This window comes from Struthio camelus, chromosome 10 (genome assembly GCF_040807025.1).
Source record: "Struthio camelus isolate bStrCam1 chromosome 10, bStrCam1.hap1, whole genome shotgun sequence".
Classification (NCBI taxonomy): domain Eukaryota; kingdom Metazoa; phylum Chordata; class Aves; order Struthioniformes; family Struthionidae; genus Struthio; species Struthio camelus.
Genome location: NC_090951.1, coordinates 26,282,830 through 26,306,824, shown reverse-complemented (window position 1 = coordinate 26,306,824; position 23,995 = coordinate 26,282,830). Strand labels below are relative to the sequence as shown.

The 23,995-nt window shown below is 44.3% G+C and overlaps 1 protein-coding gene across 9 annotated transcripts in view; it reads right to left on the bottom strand.

Moving 5' to 3' along the window:
* CTCF (CCCTC-binding factor) overlaps positions 1 to 20,489 on the bottom strand; it is a 38,898-nt gene extending 18,409 nt beyond the window's left edge. The window contains exons 1-4 of one of the 9 annotated variants that reach the window (XM_009686815.2): positions 18,606 to 19,334; positions 17,462 to 17,611; positions 16,841 to 17,021; positions 14,870 to 15,019 (exon numbers count right to left, since the gene is read on the bottom strand). In XM_009686815.2, the coding sequence (XP_009685110.1) occupies positions 14,870 to 14,890 (21 nt within the window). In that variant the 5' untranslated portion in view covers positions 14,891 to 15,019; positions 16,841 to 17,021; positions 17,462 to 17,611; positions 18,606 to 19,334. Of the gene's footprint in view, positions 1 to 6,850; positions 6,920 to 14,869; positions 15,020 to 16,840; positions 17,022 to 17,461; positions 17,612 to 18,605; positions 19,335 to 20,413 lie in introns of those variants that run through there. The other 8 variants (XM_009686814.2, XM_068955341.1, XM_068955343.1 and 5 more) reach the window with 8 other exon arrangements.
* Positions 20,490 to 23,995: the final 3,506 nt, after the last annotated feature.

Below are 23,995 nucleotides of genomic sequence, written 5' to 3'. Positions count from 1 at the left end.
AATTTCAAACAAAATATTACATGAGAATAACATTCAGTAGAATATCCTGGTACAACGTAAGGCCTAGTGACTGTAGGCTTCAACTGTTTGTTACCAGACACTTAAAAAGCAGAAACACATTTCTGCAGTCTTTTTTTGCAAAGACATGTCCAAAAAAAGAGCACTCATAAGGCCAACTTAAGAGAGAAGTCTTAAAGAAAGCATCAACATTTGCAATGTGACCATAACTAGCCTGTTATTTGTAGGGTATTCGTATTTGTAGAGCAGTATTTGTCAATATATGAGTATCAACAAAAGATAGCTGTCACAATCAAAATCAAACGCTTCGCAAGGTAAGGCTGTATACAGAAAAGGGAGTACTGTCCAGCTGCAGTCTCCCTGAGTGATGAAGCCTATCCTGCAACCTGAGAAATCCAGAGTCTGAATATGCTGCAAAAGCTCTAAGACTGTACTGTAGTAACAGGCAACTAGAAGCTAAGATGCCTTTTTTTTTTTTTTTTAAAAGAAAAAACAAGTCTTTTTTTTTTTTTTTTTAAAAGGTAATTGTTTCACATTGGAAACTTGAAGCTTTTGCTTGTAGAATGCCTACTGCATTCTGCTGGGAAGAGAGCACAGCTAGACACAGTCAAAGAGGTTCCTGCAGAGCATTGTGGATAACTTCTTGACCCAGGTGGTGGAGGTGCCAACGAGGAGAGGTGAGCTGCTAGACCTTGTACTAACAAACAAAGAAGGTCTGGTTGGAGAGTGAAGGTTGGGGGCAGCCTTGGCTGCAGTGACCATGAAACGGTGGAGTTCAGGATCCTGCGAGGAGGAAGCAGGGCAGTAAGTAGGATCGCAACCCTGGTCTTCAGGAGAGCTAACTTGGGCCTCTTCAGGGACCTGCTTGGAGGAATCTCATGGGGTAGGGCCCTTGAAGGAAGGGGGAGGTCCGAGAGAGCTGGTTAATATTCAAGTATCACTTCCTCCAGGCTCAAGACGGGTGCATCCCTCTGAGGAAGAAGTCCAGCAAAGTGGGCAGGAGACCTCCATGGATGAGCAAGGAGCTCCGGGCAAAACACCAACAGAAGAAGGAAGTCTACAGAATGTGGAGAAGGGGACAGGCCACTTGGGAGGACTATAGGGACATTGTCAGAGTGTGCAGGGATGTGACAAGGAAGGCTAAGGCCCATTTGGAATTAAATCTGGCAGGGGATGTCAAGGACAAGAAGAAGGGGTTCTTCAGATACATCACTAGCAAAAGGAAGACTAGGGAAAATGCTGGGCCCGCTGCTGAATGGGGTGGGTGCCCTGGTGACGAAGGATACAGAGAAGGCAGAGTTGCTGAATGCTGCCTTTGCTTCAGTCTTCACTGCTAAGGCCAGCCCTCAGGAATTCCAGACCCGGGAGGAAAGACAGAAAGTCTGGAGAAGGGAAGACTCTCCCTTAGGCGAGGAGGAGCGGGTTAGAGATCATTCGGGCAAACCTGACATCCACAGAACCATGGGCCCCGATGGGATGCACCCACGAGGGCTGAGGGAGCTGGCGGATGTTATCGCTAGGCCACTCTCCATCCTCTTTGATAGGTCCTGGAGAACAGGAGAGGTGCCTGAGGACTGGAAGAAAGCCAGTCTTCCAAAAGGGCAAGAAAGAGGAGCCAGGAAACTACAGGCCTGTCAGCCTCACCTCCATCCTTGGAAAGGTGATGGAACAGCTCCTCCTGGAGGTCATCACTAAGCATGTGGAGGACAAGAAGGTGATCAGGAGTAGTCAGCACGGATTCACCAAAGGGAAATCATGCTTGACCAATCAGATAGCCTTCTCTGATGGAATGACTGGCTGGGGAGATGAGGGGAGAGCAGCGGATGTTGTCTCCCTGGACTTCAGCAAGGCTTTTGACACTGTCTGCCATCACATCCTCCTAGGTAAGCTCAGGAAGTGTGGGTTGGATGAGTGGACGGTGAGGTGGATTGAGAACTGGCTGGATGGCAGAGCTCAGAGGGTTGTCGTCAGTGGCGCAGAGTCTAGTTGGAGGCCTGTAGCTAGCAGTGTTCCCCCTAGGGGTCAGTACTGCATCCAGTCTTGCTCAATGTATCCATCAATGGCCTGGAATAAGGCACAGAGTGCACTGTCAGCAAGTTTGCTGATGATACTAAACCGGGAGGAGTGGCTGACACACCAGAAGGCTGTGCTGCCATTCAGAGGGACCTGGACAGGCTGGAGAATTGGGTGGAGAGGAACCTCTGGAAGTCCAACAAAGGCAAGCGCAGGGTCCTGCACCTAGGCAGGAAGAACCCCATGCACCAGGACAGGCTGGGGGTTGACCTGCTGGAAAGCAGCTCTGCCGAGAAGGACCTGGGAGTCCTGGTGGACAACAAGTTAACCATGAGCCAGGAGTGTGGCCTTGTGGCCAAGAAGGCCCAGGGTATCCTGGGGTGCGTTAGACAGAGCGTTGCCAGCAGGTGGAGGGAGGTGATCCTGCCCCTCTCCTCAGCCCTGGGGAGGCCTCAGCTGGAATACTGTGCCCAGTTCTGTTCTCCCCAGGACAAGAGAGACATGGCACTACTGGAGAGAGTCCAGCGGAGGGCTACAAAGATGAGGAGGGGACTGGCGCATCTCTCCTATAAGGAAAGGCTGCGAGAGCTGGGCCTGTGGAGCCTGCAGAAGAGAAGACTGAGAGGGGACTCATCAATATGTACAAGTATCTGAAGGGGGTGGGGGGATGTCAAGAGGATGGGGCCACACTCTTCTCCGTGGTGCCCAGCGACAGGACAAGAGGCAGCGGGCAGAAACTGAACCACAGGAAGTTCCATCTGAGCATGAGGAAAAACTTCTTCACTGTGAGGGTGACAGAGCACTGGAACAGGCTGCCCAGGGAGGTAGTGGAGTCTCCTTCCCTGGAGATATTCAAAACCTGCCTGGATGTGATCCTGGGCAACGTGCTCTGTAAAGGACCCTGCTTGAGCAGGGGAGTTGGACTAGATGATCTCCAGAGGTCCCTTCCAACCTCAACCATTCTGGGATTCAATTCCATATCCACTGGTTAGGACTGCTACTCCCATCTCCCTTCTCCAGCTGCTTTCTTGTTACTTGTTTCTTGCTTTCTCCTTCACTTACAACACTGGCACTGAAACCACGCACGCGCACACACACACACACATAAAATCAAATATACTGCTTGACAAGCACATCTATCATAGCTTTATATACACGCACACTCTAAAGGCAGTCTCATTAATTCACTGACTATTAAAAGATTTCAAGAGCTAAGTGGATCAAGCTAGGGCAAACATTTAAACCCTCTCAGTTTTAAATCAATCAACATTCGACTATTTAGCTGACAGTTACTTAAGTAGGTAAATAGTTAACATGTAACTATTCAAAAATATATACTTAACGCTAATCAGCAGGTATCGAGAAACTGATAGTACCATTAGTGTTTTGATTTGACTTGTTTCATCCTGCAACTGCATGTTATTAGCTTATGAAGGTAGTATATACTTCGCACAGCTGCATTAATGGAAGATGCAGCGCTGCTTGGTCTCTCTGTATCTGCACACTGCCTCGTCAAACCAAATCTGTCTTCCAGGGACTCGTCCAGAGCTAACATCTAATGGGAGAGCAGCATATGGAAGTTAAAAGTAGCCATCTATGCACTGCTATTTCACACAAAGGCAACTCAGCCACCAGATAAGTCACCCTCTGTTCTGTTGCTGCCAATCCACTTAAGAGCAAGTAATTCGCCCAGAACCAATCCCCTATACAGGAAGTGCTATCTTACAGGAAATTAATTTGAGAAATACTTTTCCATCTCAGATGGACTCAGAGAATAAAAAGTGATATCCACATCTTTTTTGCAAAAAAGTTGAGTGACTACATTGAGATGATGAGGGGGCTGGAGCCCCCTCAGATTGTCCCATCCTCCAGATTGTCCCATCCTACCATCTACAGAGGACACACTTCAGTGAAATCAATTTCACTCAAGCATCATGCAACCCTTTCGGTCACAGTACCCACCCGTCTGTGGTCACCTTCCTGTTTAAGACAGATGTAACTTAATTGTAATCAGAAACACACACTGTGCTATTCAGTTAGTCTTTAATTGAGAAACAAGGTTACCTGTTACTTATGCTTACATTTTGGGCCAGGTGTTATCAAAATTAATCTGGTCAGAACCACGTCCAAATCTATTTACCCCTTCCCCTTCATTATGAACTCCCCAAGAACACAGTCAATTCATCTCCCGGGCTTCAAGGCATTCCTTACCCACAACTGCCTTGGTGTTGAAGCAGAATTCCAGTGCATCCCAATGACACTTCAAATGCCTATACTTTGCAAGAAGACATCTCCAAACGATCGTTAACACACAAAATCTCTCTAGCTGCTGCCCCTGCCCAGGGATCTTGCCAGTTCTCTTTCAAACATTGAATTCACCATGCCTCATGAGATAAAGTGATGAGAAACTTCAGCCAACACTGATACCCATTTTTCAGTCAGAGAGTAGCACAAACCAGTTATTTTTTGCAATTACTTAGAAAAAGTTGACCTGCTCATTTGGACCAAGAACACAGAGGAAAGGCTTTGCAAGACATGAAATTAGAGTATATATTGGGTCTACAAGCAAGACAGAGGAATTTTAACTCCATGTCTTTCCTCAGCAGTTTGTAGAACAAGCCTTTTTTTATTCCTTTCAACCAGCAGTGGCAAGAGACCCCAGAATCACAGACCTTCCAGAAAAGGTACGGGTAATTCTGCTGTAATAAGCAGTAGCATGTAATGGACATGAAAACATAATACAATTAAGGTGAATCGCTTGAGATCTGTGTTGTTAAAAACTGCTGCAGTTACTGATAACAAATCTCACACTTTCAAGTCCCTTGGGCTGTAACTCCTAACTTCAAATGGCAAGCCTTAAAGAAAGCAGTCTGATGGAAGCATTTCAGCATTTTTTATTTCTGGAAGTTCAATATATTTTAGCTTCAGAAATACTAAGTTTTCCTTGTTTTTCCTGAAGATTTAGAGATCTGAGCTGTTATGTAAAAGACGTATAAAAAAAATGTACAACTAAGTTACATAAGAATGTTAAGTAGACAGAGAAGGAAGGAGAAATTAAGGAGGAACTGAATAAGCATGAAAACTCTATTTCTTTCAACAACTGATACTGCAGTCTCCTTAGACCAAATTAGTTCTTCAGTCATACGCACACTTCTCCAATGAAAATGGGGAAATGTGAGCTAAACATTCCCATATCACCTATTTCTAGGATTTTTTCCCCTTTTTAATGTATTAAGAATGTTTTCCTAACCCTACAGTTCATTTCTGAAAGACAAATATGGGACTTTAAAAGCCTTCTATATTTTACACGTTAAATTTTAAAAGTAGCAGGCAGAGAAGAATTCATTTTCAGATGATTAATAGTCAAAGCTAGACCATAAACTTGCTCAAAGCCTTCCTCTTATAGTACTCCATAATATAAGAGAGATGGAGGAAGCTCACAGACCACCACTGGAAATGTGGCCTGTGAAAGCCATTGCCGCAAGAGGCAAAGCCTAATATTGCAGACAGATTTCGAAAAAGGTTAATAGTTTTATGAACAAGAATTTGTGCTCATTCTTCCTTGCACGTTAACTCAGACTTACATTTAGAACATTAGCACACTTAAAAGCAAATAAAAACATCCCTATCTTCAAAATAAATCTGATATAGTAGGATTCATTGGCCAACTGATGCATGATGTCAAAATGGCACCAGATATTACCACACTTGGAAAAAGGTCAGTGCAGCAAGTTTCATGGCATTCTGTAAACTCTGTAACAGGGTAAAAGTATGTGGAATTTTTTCCTCTAAGGCTTCATCTAGATGAACAAATACCCTAGTATAAACTGCTGGGGAAAAGCTATTCCTTTTACCTTTACATAGACACTTATTAAGTAGTGATACTTTGCCTTTCCAAGGGATTTCAGGCTTCAAATCACAGGGCAGGAAGCGTTAACCCCTGGGATGGTAGCATGGTTCCTGCTCCTGTATGAACAGCATAGCTGCTCATGCAGTAACTACTAATCGCTCCACAAATTGATGCGGTAAGGGAAACCAAAGTCAGTGTCAGTTGGCTTAATGTCAGGATGTCAACTGTAAAGATAGAGTTTGCCGCCCTTGCAACGGGGGCAGGAAATTCCAGGATAGTTTTGGAAACACCTATGGGAGGAGGGTGGTGGACAAGGTAGAAACTCCTCAAGCCTAAAGCAAGTCATGCTTGCTCTTGAGTCATAGACCTTAGGGAAGTTCATCTGAATTAATAAACCCTGGAACTGAAATAAACAAAATCAAACCCACATCAATCCTGAACAGTAGCACTCATGCTGCAGTTTTAGGTAGTATAATCCATTTTATGCACATATCCATTTGGACTCATGTTCCAAATATTCTTCTACAACCAAGCCGCAGGAGTGCCATTACAATCAACCATCAAAATCTATGAAGCAAAAGTTACACAAAGACACTCATCTTGGGGGGGGGGGGGGGAAGCCTTTCTACCAGCAGTTAGTTCAGTGTGTTTGAAAGTAAAGCCTAAGTCTGGCAAAGAAACCATCCTCTGCCTTTGCACTGCTCGTTTGTTCCCACCTGCATCCCTCCAACTATTTTTCATGTTGGCACAATCATGTCTAAGACTGCAGGAAACTAATTCAGACCAGAACTCACCCAGCCAAAAGATACTTATTTCCATCCAGACCAGTTCTCCAGTGTGGCTGCTCAGGCCAGCCAAAGGAGCGGCAAGACAGGACAGCTTCTTCCAGCACAGGGCTAGCCTTAAGTGTCTGTGAAACTACTGCCTCAGCATGGAATGCTTACCACACTTTGAAACCCCTTAATTTACATTTGCGTTCCTGAAGCTTCTGCACTTCTGCCTGGACTGATTTGTTCTCTTCATTCTGGCTATTCTTCATACAGCTCTTGATGTCAGAACACACACTCTGGAACAAAACAGGTTAGTAGTACTAGTAAAACTATATACAAAAAGAAAGGAAAGAGGGGGGAAAAAACACGTTTGAACGTTTAATCGAAAGTGCCTAGTTCTACAGCTCTATGATGAGTAGCATGGTAATTGCTTGAGGGCTCCTTCACTTATCAAATAAGCCTTAAACAAAACCAAAACTTGTATGAGTATTTTAAATCCGCTTTCATGATTTTTACCAGGAAGAGTGAACTCAGGTGTTACAAACTCCTCTCTACTTTTTTCTCAGACTCTTCAGCACATATAGTTCTCGGAACCTGAAATTCTGTATGTTTAATGTCAAATTAAGGCTGCAACGTGACTTTTTAGAACTGGTTATGCCTATTTCCCTCCTATGCTGGGAAATACCAAATCACAATAAAGAAGCAATTTTTATTGTCAAAGGAGTGTAAATTAGAGCAAGTACAACCTGTCACATACTGCCAAGGTAGCAAGTAATAACACTATCAATGAAGTAACAAAGTCATCTCTAACACACTTCTAACTTTGTTACCGTGAGGAGGAACCACCTCAGCTAACTGAAGAATTGCTAAGTTAACTTCATTACTGTAAGCAACCAAAGACTTAAAATATGCAGATTTACAGAACTAAATTATTTACAAAACAGCCCATTATTTCTCATCATTAATCCTGCTCAGGCCTCAGTGTGCATACATGCCAAAAATCCTGAGAACAGTAAGCAACTCCACAGGATTAATTCTGGAGCGAGGCACGTATTCTTGCTCCACTCAGCAAAGCTGGCCAAACAGTGTTGAATTTCATACTGGTTCTATGCCCTTTCAATTTAGATACTACTTTTTCCCTGGTTCTTCTGTCATTTATTTATTTAATTTTATTTACTACAAAGTGCTTAAGTCTTGGTTCTGACAGCAATTTTTCATCGACAAATCTATTTTTAATTGTTCAAAGAGCAGCAAAGATTTAATCGTTCAGCAAAGATGTCAAACTTGGTAGAGCTGTGGATGCTGAGCACTAGTGAAGTAATAGGATTAAAAAAATTTTTTGGAATTGATCTCTCTGTAGTCTACATATATGCAATAAAATCACATGTGCTATATGCATTCAGCAACCAGGAAAGGGGACACTTGGAGGATACATAGGGAGCTCAACTGCTATCGGCACAGTATAAATGCTATGAAGAAGTGCATCCTTGCCAGGTCCTGCGCTCATGAGAGCCTGCACACAGTGACAGGCATATAAAATAGTTACTATTACTAGCTGAGTTTTTATTCCTGAGCCTTACCCCAGCAAAAGACTACTTCCTAAAACTTAAAAACTTGAAAATTAACACAGGAAAGGCTCATAGTGAGCAACTTCTACATTCAGAAGACACTTGAGAAAAAGCTGCCAACTCCTATATAAACTGTGTTGTCTTAAAATTTTCATCATTGGGTTTATTGCCAGGACTCTTAAATAGGACACATTTAATTCAATATAAGCATCCTTACATCTATTGTTATTCTTTCATCCTAAATTTTGTTTTTCTTGAAATTCAATTAAAAAAATCTTTTCTTCAGTTTTTTCAAAACCAAACCTTCAGCTTGGCAAATGACTTAACAGTGGGGAGATCTCCATTTTGAATAAATGGTGTATCCACCATAGCCTCTTAAGTAGGAGAAAAGAATAACTGAACAATAGTAATTGTAGTTATTTTCTACACTGTAGATATCGCAAACGTGGAACAGCATTTTACAGGGACGTTTGCACATTTTGACTGTATGGTAGATGCAAAGCACAATCATCCTTCTCTCTCCACAAGGTATCGATTCTCCTTAAGGAAATGCATCACTGGAATTCTGAAGAGAATTGTTTGCTCTAAGCAGCTCAGACACCACTCTCAGAACCTCAAATTACTAATATGCTATACTTCTGGGAAACTTTGGTCCTCAGATTAAGGTACACGTTTCAGAAGGGCAAGTCATACCTGCTTTCACCTACTCCATAGTACTATCCAAGGAGGGGGGGGGGGGGGGCGAACCTCATTCTTACTCTTCTTTATTTGAAAGGTAAGCCTACTTCCATTACAGCAACCAGGATTTTTTCCCCATAAAATACCTCCCATTAAATTTAGTTTTCCCATTCAGATTTTTCACGTGTATGATAAGCCTGAATGAAACAGCACTAGGTTGGAAATAAAATTGCTCCACATGCCCACTTTGGAGTTCCTTAGTACAAGACAGACATTGACACACACTGGACAGAGCCCAGTAGAGGGCCACCAAGATGACGGGGGCTAGAGCACTTGTTGTGAATTGGCATAGTTAGCTTTGAGAAGGCTGAGGGGAATTTCTTACTACTGCCTTCAGCTAGCTAAAGAGAGGGTACGGAGAAGATGAAACCAAACTCTTGGAGACACACAGTGAAAGGAAAAGATGCAACAGGCTAGTTACATCAAGGAAAATTCTGATTCGATACTAGGAAAAACACTTTTCCACAATGAGAGTGGTCAAACATTGGAACAGGTTGCTTAGAGCAGGAACTCCAACCTTGCAGATGTTTTAAAAAAAAAAAAAAAAAAAAAGAGGCTGCTACATACAACCCTAAAAACCTTATCCAATTTCAAAGTTGGCCCTGCTTTGAACTGGGGGCTGAAACCAAAATACCGCAAGAGGACCCTCCCAACCCAAATTATGTTATGATCTCTGGCATGAGACTTTACAAAAAATTAAGGATATACTTAACATTCAAACACAGAGCAACAGATTTCATTTATACAATTATACCTACAAAGCTCTTGGGGCAGAGGGATTTCTTACTCCCAAGCAAGTTCTAGAGGACCTGGAATACTTTTGCAAGATCTCAAACAATGATCAGTTCTTTACTGTGTGTTGTTAATGTATATAAGGACAGTCACCCTTGGCAATTTACCTAGTGACCTACACTTTCAGAGAGATGAATATAAGCCTTCTGGCATTTAATGTGAGAGAGCAGCATTACAAGAGCAGAGGCTTAGTACATCACTGTTTATGAGATACAAAAACATGTGTGATATGAAGTCAAAGAAGGGCTGTCCAAAGACCAGCATCAGACAAGAGCTCCTATATGAAGTTAAGATAGAAGAGGCAGAAGCAATACTGACTAGTGACCTCACTTTGTTTAGACATGGAGAAAACCAATGACTATGACCAGTAATTCCACATTATTAAAAAGAAAAATCTGTCTTTGGAGAACCAAGGACTAAGGTGTGCTCTTTTCTCCAGAATCACATCAAGAGCTTACATCTTGAATGCCAGCGGGTGGCTGAAAAGACCCCTTAGCTGTCAGCAAGAGGCAGCCTGTTTGGAGAAGCAGCTCTGGGACAAGAACAAACGGTAACACATCATGCCGACCAACAACTTCACAGGATCAAGTACCTCTAACGAAGGAGAATCTCACTAATATCACAGCAGGATAAACATTCAAGGCTATCTCCCTTCTTTTAATCCAGGGGAGTTGGAGAAGAAAACATGTTCTGCAAGGATTTGCTTGCATGAGCCACTCGGGACAGGTGCATCCAAAAACATTACAAACGTCATCTCAGGCAAGTCAGCCATCAGAATATTTGCTCCATCACACCTCCACAGAAGCTGCCAAATTCTCTTTCACATAGGTCAAAACACTGGTAGAGCAGGCAGAGAACACAACTGCTTCAAGAGGACAAACAATTATTTCCACACACACAAAAGGCAGCCGAGAATAAACTACTCTGGGCTCATATACGCTCTAGTAGCTCAAAGAGCTAACAGAGCAGAAAGAAGTCAATATTAGTCATTCCTGAGCAAGAAGGAGGGGAGAACATTAACATGGAAGGTAGCGAAGGATCAAATAATCAAGGAGTATCTTTTGAGTATTATGGCTTCCTGGGGCAGTACTGAGATCTCTCTTCAGAGATCAATAAGGGCAGTAAGTTATAACGTTGAATAACACTAACTTCTTTCATCCTCCAAAAAGAATGTTTTAATGATCTGATAAACTTAGACTCAAACTACAACCTTCAAAAAACTGATCCTTTTACAACCTGTAATCAGAAAACTCCTTGAGTGACTCTAATAGGTTCTCGCATAATAAATAGGGAGGGTAAATCTAAAGTTCATATTCACATTTGTACCTCCACTACAAATAATTTAGCAAAAAGAAGTTGAAAGCTACTGTTTCAAAGTGCAGAATTATCACACTTCAGTACAGAATGCAAAAGAGTGGCCATTTTAATACAGTAGCATTTCCTGTTTTCATTTTAAATCCCTGGATGTTAGAGGTGGTTACAAGAAGTCAGCTTTGCAAACTGAACACAACAAGATAGGGAAACTAGAAAAACAGGTTAAGTAATTTGCCCCAAATCACCGAAGGCTCCATGGCAGTACAAATCACTTACAGGGTCCAGTCCAGGGCCCTTTTTATTGGACCTAACATCATCCAGAGAACAAAGATGTTTCTTTCAAGAAAGTAAAAATTACAAACTGAACAATGGAAGAACTGAATTCATTTGAAGATTTTAAATATATTTGAAATACAGCAGTGAATTTGACTAAGTCAAAACACATGCAAATATTCAAATATATACAGCATTTGCAGTATAACTACCTTTTCAGAGAATCTCTATCTTCTCCAAAATAATTTGAGGGATGGCTCCACAAAGGATTCAACCACAAACTCAGAGTTGCTGTATTTCCACTCCCCACTTGCACCATTTGTTTTTGACCCTGCTCAGTGTCAGCAGTGGAAGGAGGTGGGGGTCACAACAGTCCCAAAGTAAGTCAACCAATTTACCATGGAAACCAGGACTTTTACTTCCCCAAATGCTTCAGTATTATTCCTGATAAAGCAAGAGCTGTAAATTTATTCCATAGCCTTTATCAATAGGTTGCAAAATCCATTCTCCAACAAGAACAAGAAAATGCTCTAAAAGGCTGGACTAGCAGTCCATACAGTCCAATAGTCTGTCTCCGACAGCAGGAGTAGGAAACGCTACATAGGGAGAGCAATCAGGCCTAGTCAGGTCTGCGGTCTACTGCCCTCATCCCAGCATCCACGGTCATGGGATGTTAGAGAGGATATATCTGCCTATTCCCCTTAGTCTCTCTGGACCGTCTATAGCTCCACAATCTCTTGCAAAAAGTGGTTTTCCATCAATTGTGGTTTATTTCTCCATTTCTTCCTCCTATGGGCTACAGGTTCACCACAGAATTCACTATATCTATCTAAAAAGCTGGCCTGGTATGAGTGCTAGGAACTACACTGTAAAATAGCAGTCAGGCTGAACACAGACTAAATTTTTTCCAAAGAACACAAGTAGGAGCAACAGAGCTACCTTAATAGCCCTCTTACAAACAGCCAGGGAAACTAGAATTGCCAAACTCAAAGACACTTTTGAGTTGAGTTCTTTCAACACAAGAGCATTTGGGTTACAATGAAGTTATCTCTGCAGCTGAGACAAGTCTTAAGTTTAGGCTCTCCTCTTCCCATCTTTTTGACATATGCAATACTTGAAAAGTACTTTCAGATTTCAGCAATCTCCACCTAGAGCTGCTTAGTTCACTGTCAGGCTGTTAGTTTCACTGTAACGTTCTGGAAAGCTCAGAAGTGTCAAACACCCAGTCAGACCTCTAAGCACGATACATTATCACAACCTGAAATTAATAAATGTTGTTTGTTCTTTATTTCATAGATTTACTCTCCCTAGTTTCATTCTTGATTAATTCAATATTCTACTGAATATGCACTTTAATACAAAAATCAGGACAGAGATTTTAACAAAGCTGCATTTTCTGAAGTACATTGAATAAAAAAAAAAAAAAAAAACCCACCTTCCTTCACCTTCTCTGAGCATTTACAACAATACAACCTGGGGAGAACCACCCCTTCAATGATACAGCCTTGAGACTGACTGGCCAGAGAGCAGCTCTGCTGACAAGGCCCCAGGGTTATTGGTAGACAGCAAGCTGGATGTGAGCCAGCAGTGTGCCCTGACAGCAAAGTAACGTTTATCTTGCTGATAGCTCACTAATACTATAGACCAAACTAAAGATTTTACAGTCACAAGCTTGGACCGAACATATGGAACGCTATTTTGATACATCTCTAGCACATATCAGTAGCTGCTTACTTCCTTACTTTCACGAGATTTGACTGGCTTGATCTTCTTCTAGATTTCCAATGAAAAGTCCTAAACCTCTCTCTGCCCAAAAAATGATGGGAGGTGGTAGAAGGACATGAGGAGCTCCTCCCTGTTTTTTTTTTTTCCTTTAGCATGATCACCCTCCATTGGATCACCTAGTCTGACCTCTTGTGAATTATAGCTCTGAAAATGTATACAAAGCATAAGAAGTCCAGTACCTCCCAATTGCCTGAAGTAATTTTTCAGAAATGTTTCCACACTCTTGATTCAAAGATATTAAGAAATGGAAAAATCCACCACTGCTCTTCATATCATGTTCCAATGGCTAATCACCTTCACCGTGGAAAAACTGAGGTCTTAAATTTGTTTGGCTATAAATTCTTGTTGTGTCTGTCACCAAAATTAAAACCGCTCTAATATCCAGTATTAACTTGCCAAGGAGATACCAAAGGATGCTCATCAAATCACCCCTCAGTTTTGCTGCTAAACTGCATAGCAAACTTAACATTGCATTGCTCAATGCATGGCATCAGGTCTAGCTCTTTGATCGTTTTGGAGGTTATTCCATCTTGCTGCCAGTATTTCTCTCTTTGCCTCCCCACCCTTTTAAGTGCTGACACCAGAACTTGCACAGAATTTTGGTAATGACTTCACCCCATACCACAGAGGTAAGAACGCTATCTCATTCCATTAATGAGTCTGAAAATCACATTAGCTTCTTTATCACAGCATCACCTTGGAAACTCAGGTTTAAACTGTTTATCCACTTTGACACCATAATGCTTTTCAGTCACTGCCTTCTAGGATACCATTTACCATGATTTACTTGTTCCTTGTTCCCAGGTGTAGAGCTTTACATTTGGCAGCCTTAACACACATTTTGAGCTGATGTAGTTTACCTCACAATCATGATAGCTGCCTTATTTCCCATTCCATTAACCACAATTTTATCATCCAGAAGTTTTAAAGCAATAAAGATTTTGCACTAACAAATCACTAACGAAAACAAATTAGGACAAGCAAGTACTAGTTTTTGCTTAACACCCCTGGAAACTCAGTGTTGTACTTTCATGGACTATTCACAAACCATCAATCAACTGGATGGCGTTTGCTGATTTTGTGCACTAATTTTTATTGCTGTAAAAGTATCTCTCTTTATAATTTGAGTTTGATAAAGTCTTCAATATAAAGTTAACCAGATCTAGCTTCCTTAAAGCCACACGGAGTAGGATTAATTATACACTATTCTGTTCTTGTTAACTAAATCCTATACTAAGCATAATAGGAGAGCTGGTATCAACCTAAACTACATGTGCATCCATTCAGCACACATCCATATAGTGCTAGCCAAATACCCAAGGTAGCTTAGGTGTCTTTCTCTCTGCACAGCACTACATTACAGATTGCCATGTTCACCCAGCTCTTTAATATTGATACAACAGCACTTCTCCCATTTCCTAGAATTTCTCTAGCATTCCAAAGTATATTCCTATTAAATATACACTATTTCTTCCTTCACCATGGCTAGGGATGTTCCAGTGTAAGAAGTGGGAAAAAGAAAAAAAAGAAAAAAAAATAGCCAAGACAAACATCTCCCCTCCTTCCCAATGTAAATGAAGGAGTACTTTTTACAGAAACAGGAATTTCAGAGGCTTTCAGTACTACAGCCTACTTCTAAATAACTGCAGAGGGAGTAAGGATTAATATAATATCCAATTAAGGTAAACAACATTATTTATATAATTGGAAAAGGCTACTTTTTCCTGCTCTAGTTTATGGATGGTTACCTGTTGATGTTTGAGAGACATACAAGCTTCTAAGGATGATTTATATTAATACAGACAAAGGTATATTTCATGCTCCAAATACCATGTGTTTTGGGTCCAGTTTTGCTGGAATTTGACAAGTTCAGGGAGGTCAACATAAATTTTTAGATTCTAGGGAAAAAAAGAAAAGAGGTAAAATAAGATTTTCTGTATAAACAGAACTCAGTTCACAGTCTCTCTACTCTGCCTCTACATTTGAGCAGAGTTATAAACTTCACGAGTGTGTTTTTATGGCAGAGAAACAAGGTTATGTTGTAAGAAGCAAATGCAGATAGCTGACAGACAAAACAACAGGTATCTGGGCATACTACCTGCACTACAGGCTGCAAGGAAAAACCCCCCGCAACAGCGGGTTGAACTGCTACCAGTACAGCAGCCTTTGACTGCATTACCCAGTCAGGATATCCTACCTGATCGCAGCACCTCTTGTGCTTCTAAAAACACCTGACCCTTTAATATTAACAACATACAGCACACAGCACGCTGAAATCCTAAGTTGTTTGACAGTGAGAATTAGGATGGCCGAAACTGAAGGGTTCATAAAAATATAACTTAAAGAAGTGTGATTGTAAAAACCTATGGAGCACAACTTCTAAATCACGTGTTCATCTGTAGGGAAAGAACAGAACAACTCTTCAGGAATCCATTCTATTACAGGTCTCGTTGATGTGACACAGGTTTACTGCACTGTTCAAGAACAGCCATTTTATTATTTCTGTATTTCCACTCAGTTAAGGACCCTACTGGAAAAACATTCCAAAACTTGGCAGTTTCCAAGCTTTTATAATATAAAATGAAGGAAACATCAACTTTGCTTTGTGTTAGACACTGAAACTTAGTTGTTTCTGCGTATAATTACTTGAATATTAACACAACCTGAAAAATAAAAATCCTTATCCTAACTTGTGGGTCTTCTACTCTTCTTTTGGAGTTTTGTTTTGTTAATCCAAGAATACTGAAATCAATCAGCTGAGCAGCTATTTAGTTTTCCATATTAAATATCTGTCTAGAATAAGTGTCACATTTAATTTCTGAAAAGTAATGGATTATGGGAGAGAAGTGGGAGAAGAAACATAATAGTTTTTCAAATGAAATTCAAAATTCCTTCAGTACAAAAAAGCAACATTTACAGTTACAGTCAAAGTACGGGAAAAAGTTTCTCTCTACAGCAAGAAGTCTGAAAAACAAGGCAACATTCCAAAACATTTATGAACACTAAATATAATCTTTGAATAAACAAAAAAAAGGAATTTCATGGTTCTATGTGTCTCTCCAGGATCATGTAGCACTGTGGAGCAGGACAGTTTGAAACTTCATTGAACTTTCAAGGTTTAGTTCAAAAAGGCTGAACAGGGCATCTGAACTAGAGCCAAATGGATGAACAGAGCTTTAAAGTTAAGCAAACAAGTCAGTACAGTTCAGTAAGTTAATACAAACAAAATAACCACCAAGTCAAAGCTTTAGTTTCTTTTAGCTCCACTGTGGAAGCTGAAGACTAAGCAGCAATTCAGTCAGTGTGTGAATTCATGTGTGCAGATAGCAGTGGCGGCTGTTCTTTATTAAACATATTCCTAAAACACATACAACCATTGGAAGAGCAGCATTATGATCTAAAGCTCTACTACTCTCTCAAATATTCCCTCTCTGATGGAGAGGAGCTAATAGGAGGAGTTGCCAGGAAAAGGAGTTTTGATTGTATTTGCGGAACCTTTACATTAATAGGTGGAAGAAAGAAATCCTGAACTTCACAGTGGGATGGCATCAAAGAGAGTTTTACCCTCTGCAACTCTGACTTCTTTATCCTCTGCAAATTTGACTTCTGAGATGCCAGTGAGATGTCCTTCCCTTAAAGGCTGGAGACTGCATCATACCCAACATCCTGTCTCTTAACTATAGCCAATCCCCAGTTGTAGCCAGCTACAAAATATATACCTGTGTTCTCACTTGTCAGCAGGCTCCAGATCCAAGGTGCCAGATCCAAGGCCACAGGGAAGAATTTGCACAGTAGCACACAGATGGGAACTGTGGCAGCAGGCAAGGTATTTGTTTTTCATTCCTTTACAGAAGGGGAAAGGGCTCACTTTGAGATGCCTATTTGTGATGTCCTATGCCCCTGCAACAACAACAACTTTGGTCTTACTTGTTCTCTCCCTGAACAAATTACAGCTTCTATTTTTTTACTTATAGTTTTCACCTTGCTTATAAGTCACTCAAAAGCATTTCTAGGCCTCAAATAGTTATAAGGTAGGCTTACAAAATGGATGTTGTGTAGACCCTTTAGGCTAAAGCATCTACATGCCTGCCTGCAACTGAAAGAGGGGAGTCAGAAAAGGTTCTTTCTAGAGCCAGAGGGGATCTACGGACACATATTTTTAGGAAAAAAAAAAACACCTTAAATAAGACACCCAGAAACCTACATAAACAACAACAAAATCAAACAAAACCTTTTACATAATTCTCTGTGTAGGTCTAGGTCTTGTCCTGTTTGCTCTGACTCCCAATTCCACCCACCACAGTTGTGAACAGCAGCAGCTTTTTCTAGCTAGGGTGTACCAGCATGTATGGTCCAAAAGGGATCAGTCCAACTTTTCAGCGTTATATGTTCAGAGGAAATGAACACAGGAAAATGATGGCAAGCAGCAGCAGGTCATCTACATTGGGGTTCCTGACACACACGAACCAGATTTTCTTCACAAGATCAACCTGATGAAATGTCAAAAGATGCTATATATAGGATGTGCACGGATTAAAACACAGAGAACAGCCTGCAGTCTGAACTATCAGTAGATCTTTCTGGAAAGTAAGCCTGTAGAAACAATACACACACTTACAAAATTATCTGAAATAGCTAGTGTACAGAAAACTGTTCAGACAGAGTAGGAAGCACTACCAAAAAAAAAAAAAAGAAAAAAGAAAAAAGAAAATCAGAGCTCAAGAAAGCTTGCTGTTACAACTGACGAATGACCTGCCTAAGCACGAAGCTTAAGGGCAAGGAGTATTCTGGCTCTGGTCAAAGAGCAGATAAACTTAACAACGTTCAACCAGACTTCCAGACTTCAAAAAATTCTTACTCGACAAGCAGGAGTTCTTGGATATGAAGTACTAAAGAGAAGAAAGTAAAGTTAAGTTCTGGCATAGACTCTATACAGAAGAAAAACCATCTACAACTATATTTTAGGCAAATACAAAATAAATACAAAAACAAAATGGGTCAGCTTCTGGCATTTCCAAGAAAACTGTAACGGTACCACCAGGCAGATATTAAGCTGCGGCCACAGAAACCGGTAACCATACACACAAGTTAGCCACAGTTCACATTCAAGACACAGCCTGCTACTACTAAAAGCAGTTCTTGAAATAACCCTTTCCCTCAGAAACACTGTAGGCATGAGTTGCCAGTGAACTTCACACTGCAATGACAACTGTCCAGGCTCTCTCTGAAATACTACAGTTAGTTTTGTCCAATTCTGTTGAAGGGTCACTTGAGGGTGAGGAACTTGCTTTCTGTGCCTTTTACTCAGATATTATTCCTCAAAAACATCCCACAAAGTTCTGCAAGTGTTAATGAAACCATTCCGTGCATCCTAACAACCTTTCTCAGGTATCTTTAAAGTACAGGGTATAATAAAATTGTGTTAGTTCTATATATCCAGAAAAAAAAAGCAAAGCAAAAGTAAAAAAAAAAAATCTGAATCACCTTTCAGAAAAAGCACTGTTTTGCCCTTCTGCTCAAATTGTTCCTTTCTTCACTCCTAATGATTCCTTCTGTAGGTAAGTAAAAGGTTAGGGATGTTTTAAATAAGAACTTCAGCTTGAACACAATTTGGAGCTATTTTGTACACCCAAAGTACTTCCGCGAGTTGAACAGGCTCTGCACAAGCAGAATAAATTGCAGAATTCGAGAAAATGTTTACAGTTCCTGCACTGAAACAAAACATACATATATTGGAAGTGGTACATACAGTATCTGAGATATTTTTAGTAACATCTCTGGAGTTTATTACCAGAATATGATAACCATGGCATGAGAACAGCCATGCACGAAAAAGACTGGGGAAAAAGAGGAAGTCACAAACAGGAAAGCCAGCTGGTTTTCACCAGCAAGCAAGTCCTAAGGAAGGATTACATTAAATAGAAAAAGATGCATACAATATGGCAAAACCTTGTATCAAAGTGATTTAGCAGAGCTAAGGGTAAATCAGACACTGTATGAATATATTCATCAAAGAAATTTAAATTTGTTGCAAAAAGCAAATGGTTTGTACACAAAACGTGTGATCCACTCCTTTGCATCACAAAAAGAGTTAGGTTGTGTGCTAGCTCCCCCCACCAGCCCCGAACAAGCCCGTGTTAAGATATGCAATGAAAACGTATTTAGCAGTGAGCATTAGGTCTTCATCTCCACAAATGCAGTTCCTTAAAAAGGCACGCAAGCAAAAAGCAAACTCCGGAGGGGAAACGGCTCAGAAACGCATCTTTGCAGGCCTGTAGCTCGGGCCAAGTTTAAGCGAGTGAAAAACTTGATGCGAGGCCGGCAGTAGCCCAGGTGCACCTCGCCACCGCGTGCTGCTGGTCCCGGCCAAGCCCCACGCCTGCCGTTCCCCTGGGGCAACGTGAGGACCCCGCTGGGGCGGGCTGAAGCCCCACGGGCGCCCCGGGGCCGAGGCGCGGGAGCCGCGCTGGGGGGGGTGGGGGGGGGGACACGACACGACGGCCCTACGGCGGGTCACTCGCTCGCCGGGAGCGACGGGAGGGCGGCGGCGGGGCAGCGCGGCGAGAGCGGGCGCCCCCCAGCCGTGCCCGCGTCCCGGTGCTGCATGGCGCTGCTCAGCCTGCCTTGCAGAGGGAGCTCGAGTCCCGCTCTGCGCCTCGCAGCGCCTCTCACTCCGCAGCACACGCCAGCGCAGCAAGGCGGCGGCCGGCAGGAGCGGGACACGCAGCCGCCACCACCGCGTCCACCCTGCGGCCAGGCGCCGGCCGGACATCGAGCGAGGCCACAGGCACCGGGCGGAGACCGCCAGGCCGAGCCCCGCAGAGGTTCGCGCGGGGAAGGCGGGAGGGGAAGCGGCCGCGCTCGGGCGGGTGGGGAACGGGCCAGGCCCGGCTCGGCGGGGCGGGGAAGGCGGGGGAGGGGAAAGGAAGGGAAGGGAAGGGAAGGGGGGGGGGTGCCGGCGGCTCGCGTGGCGGGGAGGGGGCGGTAATTAGCCCCGGTGGCTCGGTGGAGGAGACAAAGGAAAGAAAATGGAGTCGGAGCCGGCGGCTCGGCGGCGGCCTGCCCGGGCGGGGGCGGCGGGAAGGGAGGCCCGGGCAGGCCGCAGCCCAGCGCCGCGCTGTGGGGAATGGCGGCGGTGGCAGGCAGGCGCCGGCCGCGCTGGGGACGATAGAGGGAGACAAAGCCCCCTGCTTCCCCGGCGGCGGCCGCTGCGGGGCCCCAGCCGAACCGGAGCCCCATCGTGACACCTAGAGGCCGGAGAAAGCGACTGCAAACCCCCCGCCACCGCTTACCTGCGCCCGCACCCCGCCGAGCTCGCTCCGGCCGCCGGGCCCCGCCGCCGCCCCGCGCCGCCCCGGGCCCCGCGGAGCCGCCGCGCCCCGCACGCCCCGCCGCGGCCGCTGCTAGCGCCCAGCACCAGCTCGCGGTTTAATCGCTCCACAGTCGCTTCGGACACAAAATGGCGGCGGGCGGAGGGAGTGCGCCTGCGCCAGCGCGGCTGCCGCGGCCGCCGGCCGGAGCGGGGAGGGGTGGGAGGGGGAGGCGGGTCGGCCTCGCGGGGAAGCGGCCGCGCGGGGCAGGCTGGGAGGGCGAGTGGGAGGGGAGAAAAGGGCGCGAATCGCGCGCCAACTTCAAACGCGGGGCCGTGGCCGCAGCGTCACCCCGCCGCGCGCGAGCACTGCGTGCGTGCGTGCGTGCGTGCGTGCGTGCGTGCGTCCGTCCGTCACGCGCCGCTGAGGGCGGGCTGTTAGGTGGGGTGGCAGGAGGCTGCGCTGGACTCGGACTCGCTGCGGGCTGTTCCCCTGCGGCGGTTCCCCCCGGTGGTGCTCGACCGGTCCGGGTTGGTAGACAGCTGGGCGGTGTTGTGGCATGATCTCACTGTGTGGAGTTGTGGGCGGCCCGCGTGGGCCTGCCTGGGCCGAGCTGGCGGGCCCTGTTGTAGCCCTGTGGGAACTGGAGGGCTGCGGCCCCCTTCTCCTTTGCTGCCTGCATCCTGCTGGGCCTTGCCACCAGCACTCTGCACCCCAGTTACACAGGATCTTTGGCATGTTGCCCTTAGCTGCAACCCTAAAACCTTAACCATGCCCGCCTGTGGCTCTGTACACGTCTTTTAACCTGTACTGAAATTTCCAGGCCTGTCAGACCAGGAAACATGCTAGAGTTCCTGAGACCATTAAAGTGATTGGAAAAGGAGCACTTGAGGAAGATAAGGCCATAGCAAAAGACCAGACTGAAATTACTGCAGTGGTCTGCACAGTGGAAGACTCAACAAGCTGAAAGACCAAAGCTTTTCACGTGCTGGGAGGGGAGTTAATACTGTTTCAAATTAGAGTGTCACTAGGAAAGTTATAGGACAGCTTCATAAATAGCAAGTTACGGGAATTATATGTTACTCTGGTGCTTGTAAAGGAACTTGGACTTGCCAAACTAGCAGTCAAGTGGAGTATAACTTACTGCTCAAATTAGCTTCAATACAGGAGGAATGGAAGATGGTAAATGTGCCAGTTAGCTCCCAATAGGGAGCTTCTAGAAAATGTATTGGTAAGTTTGATCCCTGCCCATCAAAACTTAGACAAAACTGTCTCTGCCTACAGCCTGCTTTGCTCTGCTCTGCTCTTCCAAAACAGCCACTGCGTTAGTAGTGAGATGTATGAATCTCACCAGTAGTGAGATGTACGAATTTATACTATATAGCATACATCGATGTGGTGTACTGTTCCTTCCTGGAAGTGGCCTGTGGGTTGTACATTGGGATGGGTCTTAATTTTTACATCCTACGTGGTTCTGAAGTGTAATGGTGAATGCCCTGCAGTGAAACAGGAAAGTGAAACAAAAAAGGCTTCTATAAATACATAAGCAACAAAAGAAAGGCTGGGAAAATGTGGGTCTGCTGCAAAACAAGGCAGGGACTTGGTGACAAAGGACACTGAAAAGGCAGAGGTACTGAATGCCTTTACCTCAGACTTAATCTGGGTGGAGGAGGATCAGGTTAGGGAACACTGAAACCAACTGGACATATGTCAACAGGCCAGGATGGGATGCACCTGTGAGTGCTGAGGGAGCTGGCTGATGCCATTGCAAAACCACTCTTGATTATCTTTAAAGTGTCATGGTGATCAGAAGAGGTTCCTGAGGACTGGAAGAGAGCAAATGTCATGTCTATCATCAAGAAGGGCAAGAAGGAGGATCCAGGGAACTACAGGGCAGTCAGCCTCACCTCGATCCCTCAGAAGGTGATGAAGCAACTAATCCTGGATACTGCTTCCAGACATGTGAAGGACTGGAAGGTGACTGGAAGTAGTCAGCAAGGATTTACAAAGGGGAAATCATTCCCAACCAACCTGATAGCCTTCTACAATGAGATGGCTGGCTTAGCGGATGAGAGGAGAGTAGTCAATGTTGTTTATCTCAATTTTACTAAGGCTTTTGACACTGTCTCCCATAACATCCTCCCAGACGAGCTGATGAAGTGCAGGCTAGATAAGTGGTCAGTGAGGTGAACTGATAACTGGCTGAACTGCTAGGCTCAGAGTGGCACAAAGTCCAGCTGGAGGTTAGTCCCTAGTGGTCACTTGGAGTCCATCCAGGGTCCAGTGCTGTTTAATATCTTCATCAATGACCTGGATGATGGGAGCAAATGCACCCTCAGCAAGGTTGCAGATGTCACAGAATTGGGAGACGTGGCTGATACACGAGATGGTTGTGGTGCCGTTCAGAGGGGCCTGGACAGGCTGGAGACATGGGCAGAGAGGAACCTCCGGAAGTTCAACAAAAGGGAAATGCAGAGTGCTGCACATAGGGAGAAATAACGCCATGCACCAGTACAGGCTGGGGGGCTGACCAGCTAGCTGGAGAGCAGCCCTGCAGAGAAGAACCTGGAGGTCCTCCTGGTGGACAGCTGGTTGAACATGGGCCAGGAATGTGCCCTTGTGACAACAGAAGGCCCTCAGGGCTGCATTAGGAAGAGCTTTGTCAGCAGGTGGAAGGAGGTGATCCTTCCCCTCTACTCAGCCCTGGTGAGGCCACCACTCCTATCTGGAGTAGTGTGTGCAGTTCTGGGCTCCCCAGTGCAAGAGAGACTTGGAGCTACTGGAGTGAGTGCAGCAAAGAGCTACTAAGATGATGAGGGGACTGGCACTGAGACTGTTCAGCTTGGAGCAGAGAAGACTGAGGGGGGGATCTGGTCAATATGTATAAATATCTGAAGGGAAGATGTCAAGAGGATGGGGCACAGCACTAGGACAAGCGGCCACAGGCACAAACTGAATCACAGGAAGTTCCATCTGAATGTGAGGAAAAACTTCTTTCCTGTGAGGGTGACTGAGCACTGGAACAGGTTGCCCGATGAGATTACGGAGTCTCCATCTTTGGAGATATTCCAAAGCCATCTGGATAAGATCCTGGGCAATGTGCTCTAGAGGACCCTGCTTGAGCAGAGGGCTTGGAGTCAATGATCTCCAGAGGTGCCTTCCAACCTCAGTTGTTCTGTGATTCTGTGTGATTCTGTGAAAATACAACCTGCTAAAAATGACTTGGCATCAAGTTTTGAGTCATTTCTTAGACATGAGGGACCATCAGAGCTTGTGACAGTCCAAAGTGGCACTGTCCACTTGGGGTCGTTCTAGCTGATGCTCTGAATGTCACTCAACCCATATCCTCAGCAACTACGTCAGCCCAGATGCAGACCAGGAGAGGGTATGTTAGCTGATTAGTTGTTTCCTGCTAGCAGGGGCTCCTCAGGATGCTACCCTGAGAGCAACAGGTAAAAGTCAATGCAGTAAAGTTCCCTGGAATCCATGCGCACCCCTTTAACTCAAAGGAAAATAGCAGTAAATGGGGAAAAGGAAAGTCTTTCTAAAGCCAAAGCACATGGA